Raw genomic sequence first — 11044 nt, forward strand, 5'->3', positions numbered from 1 at the left:
TTAACCCACAGCGCCACCCGTGTCCTTAGGGTAGTGATAAAGCGGGATATCAAATCCAAACTCTTCTTCTTCTTCTTCTACCAGAGCATCCTGGCTCCTTTCCAAGGATGCTCCAGATGTTCATCTCCAAGACAACCGCATCTGGGATACAGATCTTCCCAATTGGCTGCGCCCCCTGCCCGTAACGTCCACGGCCCTCTCAGCGCCCCGCGCTCTCACGAAAGGGCGGGACCTCGCGTCCCACCCGCCGCTTGCTAAGCCTTGCCCCGCCCTTCCCGCTGCCCCATTGGTCGAGAGCGAGTGGGGCGTCCGGAGAAGCCGCCCGCTGATTGGCTGCCGTGCCATTGAGCCGTTTCTGAGGGGAAGGATAAAGGCGGAGTCCGCGGAAAGCGGCCGAAGGGGATGAGCTTGGAGCGCTTAGTGAAGAGGACGCTTCTCTGCGGGCTGCTGGCGACGCGGGGCCTGACCAGGACAATGGTGAGTTTCGAAGAAAGGCTTGGTCGCGCTAGGCCCGGCTAGGCCTCTCAGCCGTGGCCGCGCTAGCCGCCCCTGGGTTCTCGGTGGTCATAGCATAGACGTGGGGGGCCAGAGCGTCTCCCTCTTGGAGGACCTAACAAATCCTTGGACCATTGTTTTCTTGGCTCTTATATTTCTCCCCCATAATCTCTTTGGACCCATGGTCTGTCTCTCCCGTGAAATGGAGCGTTAAGCTGATTTCCTTCCTAAATTCTTTTTTCTTTTGCTAGTGTTGCAATAATTCCCATAATCCTCTGGGGCAGTTTCCTCTGTGTGTGTTTGTGTGTATCTATCTATCTATCTATCTATCTATCTATCTATCTATATATATATATAGTGTGTGTGTGTGTGTATATAATATGTTTGTGTGTGTGTGTGTGTGTGTGTGTGTGTATTTGTATTTGTGTGTGTGTGTATATATATAAATATATATGTATGTGTGTCTGTATATATATATTTGTGTGTGTGTGTGTATGTGTGTGTGTCTGTATATATATATGTGTGTGTGTGTCTGTATATTTGTGTGTGTGTGTGTATATGTGTGTGTGTGTGTATATATATATATATATGTGTGTGTGTGTGTGTGTGTATAATTTGCGTTTGTGTGTGTGTGTATACATATACACATACACATATATATCCTTTTGTCTCCCAGGGTGCATTGGAAAATGGGTCTTGGTGTGTTAATATACATAGCTTTTAATCCTGCCTTTTCCCAGCAGCTGTGGAGGGTGGCTGCCAGTTCCAAGAATTGCAACTGTGTCCTATAAATGCATTTAAAGATAAGCAAGCAGGGAGGCTTGCTGCCGCCATAATGAAACTTTTTGCCCTATTGTGAAACAGCCAACACTTCCCGTTATTTTCTGGGACTTGGGTCGTTATATTCCCCAACACGCTTGCAATATCTTCGCCACGCATTTATTGCAAGGAGCTAAAGGTGCTGCTGTATGTGATATTACCTCCACTCCCTGTTTCATTCTCGCAATAGCCCTGCGAGGCGAGTTAGGCTAAAGGGGCGGTATGAGGAAGTCAAAGAAACATGTGACTGAAAACTGTTATTGAAACTGAATTGTTTTTAATATTTTTCTTTTTCTTTTTCTTTTTGTCTTTATATAAAATTGGAAAATTTAATAAATATTCATTTAAAAAAATAATAATAATAAAGGGGCGTTGGCCGGCGAGCTTTATGAGTGGGAGGATTCGAACCCAAGCCCTTCCATGTCCTGGCCCAAAGCTAACCACTGGCTTTGTGGGGTTGGCTGGCTTGCTTTGGATGACACTGCTACCTTTTGCATTATGACCCGATGTCTTGCTGTTCTCTGGCTGCTTCCAGAGCACAGTGGGTGGAATTCAGGTAATTTCTACTCAAAAGTGGACCCATGAAAATGAGTAGACCTAAATTAGCAGTGTCAGTTAATATCGGGTGGGTCTGCTTGGAGTTTGCTTCTTTCTTCCCCTACCTGATTCTGCGGGGCGACCGGTTCTTCCTGTTTCTCTCTGGGGTCCGTCGCTGTGGTGGGCTTTGGAGCCTAAAAGCTCACAACCTCGTTTCAGAACTTTGTGCTAGAAACTCCCTCCTGCCTCTCGCACCTGTGTAGCACCTAATTCTCTGCACCAGTCTTTCCCTGAGGAATTGCCTACACCTGTCCCGGTGTAGGCAATTAACTGCAATTAGTTGCTGCCTCAAAAGTAATCAAAAGCAAAGCAAGTTTCACCTAAGGCTTCTGCATCTTGAATGCAGTTCTCTGTTGCACCTGGGGCAACGTATAAAGATGTTTTTTTATTAATGCAGTGGGAACATCTCTGGCCAAGCTTATAATCTTACTTATAAGTGAGTTTTTTTTCCCTAATTCAGGTGTGTTTATCAGCTCTCTTCTGCTTTGGGGACGAGGGAGAAAAAAAGCCCACCCAGTACAGTATCCCCAAGGCTGTATTTGCCTCCTGTTCCATATTTGGGATTTAGTCTCAGGCGTCGGAATATCCCCTTAAAAACCTTGGTTTACCATGATAGCTGCTCAGATTACCTATTGTCCGTATATTCTTTCCAGTCTTAAAAGCCATTGCAATTAAAAAGCAATCCTATTTTGTAGCCGTGGGTTCTACAAGTTCACCGCACGTAGGACAAACTGTTCCTTCTGTCCGTAAGTCACTGCCAACTTACTTTACCTGCCTGGAAGAAAAGCTTTTTCTTTTTTTCCAGGCGAAGGGATACCACTTCTAATCGTGGGCAAATGCCGTTCCTGTCTCTCCACTTTCCAAGACGCTGGTTCCTAGCAAGCACATTTTAATCACAGCCCTGTTTCGGCTGGTGATTAACCCAGTTTGCGAAACATTCCTTAATCTGGGGGCAGGGCAGCGTTGGCACCCAGCCGACTTCCCTGGTTTCTGCCTGACTTGACTATTCTCGAGAAACAAAAGTCCGGGGCCTTGAAGTGCTCTTGGAAGCCAAAGTTCGTGGCGGCAGCTGCTTTCATCTGCAATGCAGTCGTAAGAACTGAGAAGTCGGTGTAAACTTCCACCTTTGAGACTGGTTCTGCTATCTTCGTTATGAGTCAGAGGGGTGCTTTTTTAATTTATTTACTGCTGTTCATTTGCAAGATCCTTTGGGATCTTGATTAAGCCTGGTTATGAAAGGCAACCAAAGTGGCCGCTCTAAATTCCTTCCTGATCTTTCCTCTGTGTGTAATCTTATTGCCTAATGGAGCCTTTGTGTAACAGGGATTGGGGGTGGGAGGAGAGAGAGAGAGAAGGCAAAGGCCCTTAACCATCCACACACATTGTCCTCAATCACATGAGCATCAGGGGAGGATGTTGAAAGACCAGAATTTTTAGAGGTCAGCATCAACAAAGGGACAGGGAGAGCGTTGGTCACGGCTTGGTTTGTTTGGGACTCCTGGTTGTAAACTGGAGCTGTTTGAAATGCAGGGCACATCAAAACATGCTCAGATTATTTTTCCACCCGATAATTTCTGCACTGCACTGACTTCACAGTGGCTCCCCAGAGTAGTCTCAGAAGGGTCTACCCACACCCTCTGTTACCTTGGTAAAGGGACCCCTGACCATTAGGTCCAGTCGTGGCCACTCTGGGCTTGCGGCGCTCATCTCGCTTTACTGGCCGAGGGAGCCGGCGTACAGCTTCCGGGTCATGTGGCCAGCAGGACTAAGCCGCTTCTGGCGAACCAGAGCAGCACACAGAAATGCCGTTTACCTTCCCACTGGAGCGGTACCTATTTATCTACTTGCACTTTTGATGTGCTTTCGAGCTGCTATGTTGGCAGGAGCAGGGACCGAGCAACGGGAGCTCACCCCGTTGCGGGGATTCGAACCGCTGGCCTTCTGATCGGCAAGTCCTAGGCTTTGTGGTTTAACCCACAGCGCCACCCCAATCCCTCCTCTGTTACCTGTTATCCTTTTAACTGGAGATGCCAGGGATTGAGCCTGTGCAGAAATAATACTAAAAATAAGGTTTTTTAAAAAGGTAAAGGACCCCTGGATGGTTAAGTCCAGTCGAAGGAGACACTGGGGTTGTGGCGCTCATCTCGCTTTCAGGCCAAGGGAGCCGGCGTTTGTCCACAGACAGCTTTCCAGGCAGGAGGCCTTCTCGGTAGTGGCACCCACCCTGTGGAACACCCACCCATCAGATGTCAAGGAAATAAACAACTACCTCACTTTTCGAAGACATCTGAAGACAGCCCTGTTTAGGGAAGCTTTTAATGTTTGACAGACCTCTTGTCTGTCAAACAGACAAGAGGTCTGTCATGCTGCCTGGATGACAGATTCGCGTGTCCCCCCCCCCCTTGCTTTAGAGGATAACCTGGGTAGGGGAGGGAAAGGATAGGGGCTTTGAATCCAGATTAATTTAATCGCACATTAATTCCATTGAAATCCCTGACTGGTGAAAGCCCCCCTTAATTGCAGTTTAGCCTCCTGGATCCGTCCCTGTGTGTTGTAACGGCTAAAGTCGCATCCACACCGCTCCCCCTGAAGTCCATGTTACACCTCTTGACCCGGGTCAAGGAGAATTATGGGAACCGTAATTTTATTAAGGGTGCTGGGCATCGGTTGCCCCGCAAGGACAGCACACTTGGCCGACTCTAGTTGGCAAGGGATAAGCTCTTCTGAGTTGACCCGCTTCTGGAAGCTGGAGAGGCCAGGCGGACGGAGATGTACATTGGCAATTTGAGATCCAGAGATCTCCCATGGGATGGTGTTAGATTTTGCACCAGTCGCAAAATGCGCCTGGCTGATTTCCAACGCTGAGCCCTGGCGCTGGAAGGAGAGGGAAATGGGAGATTTGCAGCCCTCGAAACACACACACACACACACACACACACACACACACACACACACGAGAATGCCACGAGAGCTCTTTCTGAATCAGGGTGGATTTGATTTAAATCAAGCCCATTTAAATCACAATTTAAATCACTAGTCAGTAAGACTTGATTTAAATGACTTCTTTACAGAAAGACTCATTCTTGCTGGTATCATCTTAATATTTACAACCAGTACAGTGGTACCTCAGGTTACAGACTCCGCTAACCCAGAAATAGTGCTTCAGGTTAAGAACTTTGCTTCAGGATGAGAACAGAAATTGTGCTCCGGCAGCGCGGCGGCAGCAGGAGGCCCCATTAGCTAAAGTGGTGCTTCAGGTGAAGAGCAGTTTCAGGTTAAGAACGGACCTCCGGAATGAATTAAGTACTTAACCCGAGGTACCACTGTATTTAGAACACTGCAATCGAAAAGGAAGGCTTGAATTACAACGGGGGGGGGGCGCAAATCAGCAGCGCAACAGGAAACGCAGGGGACGCAAAACGGAGGACGTTCGGCTTCTGAAAAAAAGTTTGAAAACTACTTCCGGTTTTGCAGCGTCCGGGTTCCAAGTTGTTCGTGAACCAAGCTGTTCGAAAACCGAGGTGCCCCTGTACTTTTGATTTGAGGTGTGTTTCTGCCTGACCCCCGCTTCCTGTTTCTCCCCACTTCCAGTGTGCTCAAGAAACCGACTGGCAGTCTGCCAAATCCATCTACGATTTCCACGCCACGGACATCGATGGCGCCGACGTCTCGCTCGAGCGGTACAGGTAATTGCGCGGGGTATTTTCTTCCCTCTGCATACTTGTTTGGGCCCACTCTTCCTGCCTTGAATCAAGGCAGGCATAGGCAAACTCAGCCCTCCAGATATTTTTGGGACTACAACTCCCATCATCCCTAGCTAACAGGACCAGTGGTCAGGGATGATGGGAGTTGTAGTCCCAAAACATCTGGAGGGCCGAGTTTGGCCACCACTGACTTGGAGGAATGGTCAAGTCAGTTTCTTGTATTTTTCAAATTTATACATTTCATTGATTTTACAGTCAATTTAGCATTTCAGGATTTTGACACCACTTCTCCCTCTTTCTGCCTTGAATTTACTTTTCGGTACCTTCTGCATATTCAAGCTTATCTGACTTGCTCATTACTTACCATATTTTTTGCTTTGTAGGACGCACTTTTTTCCCTCCAAAAATTAAGGGGAAATGTGTGTGCATCCTGTGGAGCGAATGCAGGCTCCTTGTCTTCAGTGATAGCAACCTGAAGCCTCCAAAGCGCAGAGGGAGCACTCCCTCCGCGCTCCGGAGGCTTCAGGCGGCTATCCCTGAAGCCTGGAGAGCGAGAGGGGTTGGTGCGCACTGACCCCTCTCGCTCTCCAGGCTTCAGGGATAGCCGCCTGAAGCCTCCGGAGCACTGCGGGAGAGCAAGACTCTCCTGGCTTCAGCGAAAGGAACCTGAAGCCTCCGGAGCGCAGCGGGAACTCACGCTGCGCTGCGAAGGCTTCAGGGATAGCCGCTGCGCTCCGGAGGCTTCGGGTTCATTTTGCTGAACCCGGGAGAGCAAGACTCTCCTGGCTTCAGCAGAGAGGGAGAGCTGCGCAGCACCCCTTCAGCGAGGCGGGAGGAGAAATGGAAGGGGCTCCGTTTCCCTGCCGCTTCGCCGAAGGGGCGCTGAGCAGAGGGGGGAACATTTTTTTTTCCTTCTCCCCCTCTAAAACAAGGTGCGTCCTATAGAGCGAAAAATACAGCACCTACTGTAAATATATATACTCGTATGATGGTCGGATCAGGGCCTTCCTTCACAGACTTTTCCCTTCCGTCTCTGCAGGGGCCATGTCTGCATCATCACCAACGTGGCCTCTAAATGAGGCAAGACGGGCGTGAACTACACTCAGTTTGTCGACCTGTACAGCAGATACGCTGAGAGAGGTTTACGCATCTTGGGGTTCCCCTGTAACCAGTTCGGCAAGCAGGTAGGTTGCCGGGAGGTCTGGCAACCGCGTGGCGTGATGTAGTTTTTTTGCTCCTTTTTTTTTTGAGGAGGGGTGGGCAGACAGGCACCAGCAGCGACCATTTCTCATCTCCCTTCCCCAAACTGCAGGAGCCGGGCACCAACGAGGAAATCAAAGCCTTCGCTGCAGGTTACGGTGTGAAGTTCGACATGTTCAGCAAGATCGAGGTGAACGGAGACGGCGCCCACCCCCTCTGGAAGTGGATGAAGAGCCAGGCCAAAGGCCGGGGGACGCTGGGCAAGTGAGTTTCTGAACCGCGGGTGCTGGAATTATAGTATATGCTTTGGTAAACGGCCTATATGCAGAGAGACGACGCCCCCTTCTTAGAATCATAGAATCATAGAGTTGGAAGAGACCACAAGGGCCATCGAGTCCAACCCCCTGCCAAGCAGGAAACACCATCAGAGCACTCCTGACATATGGTTGTCAAGCCTCTGCTTAAAGACCTCCAAAGAAGGAGACTCCACCACACTCCTTGGCAGCAAATTCCACTGTCAAACAGCTCTTACTGTCAGGAAGTTCTTCCTAATGTTTAGGTGGGATCTTCTTTCTTGTAGTTTGGATCCATTGCTCCGTGTCCGCTTCTCTGGAGCAGCAGAAAACAACCTTTCTCCCTCCTCTATGTGACATCCTTTTATATATTTGAACATGGCTATCATATCACCCCTTAACCTCCTCTTCTCCAGGCTAAACATGCCCAGCTCCCTTAGCCGTTCCTCATAAGGCATCGTTTCCAGGCCTTTGACCATTTTGGTTGCCCTCCTCTGGACACGTTCCAGTTTGTCAGTGTCCTCCTTGAACTGTGGTGCCCAGAACTGGACACAGTACTCCAGGCGAGGTCTGACCAGAGCAGAATACAGTGGCACAATTACTTCCCTTGATCTAGATGCTATACTCCTATTGATGCAGCCCAGAATTGCATTGGCTTTTTTAGCTGCCGCGTCACACTGTTGGCTCATGTCAAGTTTGTGGTCAACCAAGACTCTTAGATCCTTTTCACATGTACTGCTCTCAAGCCAGGTGTCACCCATCTTGTATTTGTGCCTCTCATTTTTTTTGCCCAAGTGCAATACTTTACATTTCTCCCTGTTAAAATTCATCTTGTTTGTTTTGACCCAGTTCTCTAATCTGTCAAGGTCGTTTTGAAGTGTGATCCTGTCCTCTGGGGTGTTAGCCACCCCTCCCAGTTTGGTGTCATCTGCAAATTTGATCAGGATGCCCTTCTTCTCACACCCAGCTCCGATAACAGTGCCGGATTTACGTATAAGCCAAACAAGCTATAGCTTAGGGCCCCACTCTCTTGGGGGCCCCCAAAAAACTTAAAGGAAAAAAACCACTGGATCTACATTTCCAAAATATAAGATGAAAAGACAAATAAAACCTACATAACCGTGTTTTGTGTTGTGTAGGCTCCTATGATGTAGGTCATGGCCCCCGCATGCTAGCCTGCTCTCTAAAATATCCCTGGTTTGCTCCTTTCTATATACAGTGGTACCTCAGGTTAAGTACTTAGTTCGTTCCGGAGGTCCGTTCTTAACCTGAAGCACCACTTTAGCTAATGGGACCTCCTGCTGCCGCCGCGCCGCCCGAGCCCGATTTCTGTTCTCATCCTGAAGCAAAGTTCTTAACCCGAGGTACTATTTCTGGGTTAGCGGAGTCTGTAACCTGATGTGTATGTAACCTGAAGCATATGTAACCAGAGGTACCACTGTATGCGGTGCCTACATTCTGCATGTGCAAATGGCTTGAGATACCTATTAGGTCCATAAATTGCCATATAGCATATATTCAACACAAAAAATAGCGACAATTTGTTATTGACAAAGGACAGCTGGACATATAAAGGGCCCCATTACCTTCAGGAGCTTAGGACCTCATCAAACCTAAATCCGGCCCTGTTTGATAATGCAGGCGTACTTTACTCTGGAGAACGTGGCTTAATTTGTACATGTGCGCAAAACTCTTAAGGTGGGGGAATGGCTCTAAGCTTGTGTAATTTGCAGGCCTGAGGACTCCCCTTTATGCAGTGGCGTCCGTCCTGACCAAGGAAAGCCGCCTTAAACATCACAACTGTTAACTGAGGAGAATCCAGCACACATATCTGCCACCAAACAGAGGAGCGCCGAAACATTGGGGGTGTCTCAGGGCCTCCCCTCCCTGCTTCTTAATGGGGCATGATCCTGACCCCCGGTCCCCAATTCTGAATCCCCTTTAAGGACGAGGTTCTGTCAGTTTTGCAAAAACAGCAACCCCTGCAGAGAATCTGAGCTCTGCTCTGGGAGACCCAGGTTCCTAGACCTCATGATGGCAGGGCAAAGCTCCACGGGAGGGTGTCTTTTGTGTTTTGTTTTGAAGGTTCTGCAAATATATATTGAGCGCTCTCTCAAAACCTTAACAAAAAAACTGGAACCCTTGGGGGCGGGGAGAAGAGGCTGTGAACCTTTTTGGGGTGGAGAGGTGGTTAACAGTTCCTCCCTGTGTTGTTTGTGTGAAGATTGGGGCGTGGGTGGGTATTTATTCCTGAGCTCCCTGCTGCGATCTAGCCTGCCTCTGCAGAACTCCAGTTAGGATCAAGGCAAGGCATGCCGCTGATAATAATTATTGTTTATACCCTGTCCATCTGGCTGGGTTTCCCCAGCCACTCTGGGCAGCTTCCAAGAAAATATTAAAATACTGTAATGCATCAAACATTAAAAGCTTCCCTAAACAGGGCTGCCTTCAGATGTCTTCTAAAAGTCTGGTAGTTGTCAAAGAGAAGAACATCTGGTGGGAGGGCAGGTGCCACCACCGAGAAGGCTCTCTGCCTGCTTCCCTGATCTCCCAGTTCGATAAGGAACCAAGTTTCAACTGTTGGGATTCCCGAACAATATCTTGACCCTTGCCCTGTGTTCTAGATTACAGGCGGCCAGCGTGGTTTTCTCCAGATATCGCCACAGCTTCCGTCATCCCTGACAACCAGCCATTCTGGTTTGCCAGAGCTGATGGGAGTTTTTTTTTGGGGGGGGAGGTATCTGAACAGCGCAACCCCAGGGGCCTTTCAGTTTGATAGACGGACCTCTTCTGGATTTCCTGTTCCGAAACTAAAGTCGTCTTGTTGTTTTTTCTCTCCCCCGTCACTTAGTGCCATCAAGTGGAACTTCAGCAAGGTGAGCTTTTAGCTTTCGACTCCTGGCTCTTCGAATCCCAGCTGGGCTGCAGCCCTTCCCCTTTGGGTGCCCTCCCTTGATTGTATCGGCCTGGGCAACATCTGTGCCCCTCCAGCTCCCAGCATCCCTGGCCAGGGAAGGGGGCAAATCCATCAACAGATCTTCCCCATCCCAGCTTTGGAGGGGAGGCAATTTTGAAGCGGCTCATGCATCTTAACTCCCTTTGGGGGCATCGCTGGGCCTATCAAGTCCGGCCTCCTGTTTCCAAGCCCCAAAGCGCTCCCTGGCAGCTGGTAGACTGCCCTGGCAGATGGAGGCTCGATCGCCAGCTGTTGATAGGAACTGTCCTCCGTGGAGTTGTTTAATCTGCTTTGGAGCCATTAAGCCCAGGGGTGGGAGGAACCTCAGGCCCGCGGCGGGGGGCTCTAAATTACTATTACTTAATCAATGTATATAATCTCAAAGATCCCAGGGTGCATTAAGAACACATTTTATGGAGGTTATTTAATGGCTAAAGGCCTCTGAACCTCTCGGGGAGGAGGGACACTGAGAAGGGCCGGTGACGACAAGCGCAGGGTCTGGGTCATTTTGTATGGGGAGAAGCAGGCCTTCAGGCAGAGTGGTCCCTTGGTTCTCAAACGCCTTGGTACTCAAACAACCTGGAACCCAAACACCGCAAACCGAGAAGTAAGTTTTCTGGTTTGTGGACTTTTTTTTGGAAGCCAAACGTGCTCTGTTTTGAGTCTTACGCTTCCGTTTTGAGTGCCACACATCCGTTTAGACGAGTGTTGCGCTGAGGTCTGTATGTTTTTGCTATTTATTCTCCGTTTTTCCTTCTCTTTTTGTGACTGTGTGCAACCCAGTTCAGCTGCTGATTGTGCGACTGCAGTCCATTGTTTATTGCTTTCATTTTATGGACCGAGGGTCTCGTTAGATAGTAAAATTCATGTTCAATTGCTGTTTCGGGGGGGGGGGGGTTTAAAAATCTGGAACGGATTGATCCATTTTGCGTTACTTTCTACGGGGAAGCGCGCCTTGGTTTTGGAACGGACTTCCAGAA

General features: G+C 49.0%; 1 protein-coding gene across 2 annotated transcripts in view; it reads left to right on the forward strand.

The window, feature by feature from the left end:
- The first annotated feature begins 317 nt into the window (after nucleotides 1-317).
- GPX4 (glutathione peroxidase 4) overlaps nucleotides 318-11044 on the forward strand; it is a 12891-nt gene continuing 2164 nt past the window's right edge. The window contains exons 1-5 of one of the 2 annotated variants that reach the window (XM_083594980.1): nucleotides 318-477; nucleotides 5503-5597; nucleotides 6655-6799; nucleotides 6928-7079; nucleotides 9960-11044. In XM_083594980.1, the coding sequence (XP_083451106.1) occupies nucleotides 403-477; nucleotides 5503-5597; nucleotides 6655-6799; nucleotides 6928-7079; nucleotides 9960-9996 (504 nt within the window). In that variant the 5' untranslated portion in view covers nucleotides 318-402 and the 3' untranslated portion in view covers nucleotides 9997-11044. Of the gene's footprint in view, nucleotides 478-5502; nucleotides 5598-6654; nucleotides 6800-6927; nucleotides 7125-9959 lie in introns of both variants that reach the window. The other variant, XM_083594981.1, reaches the window with a different exon arrangement.

Source organism: Podarcis filfolensis (assembly GCF_964270895.1).
Source record: "Podarcis filfolensis genome assembly, chromosome: 18".
NCBI classification, from domain to species: Eukaryota; Metazoa; Chordata; class Lepidosauria; order Squamata; family Lacertidae; genus Podarcis; species Podarcis filfolensis.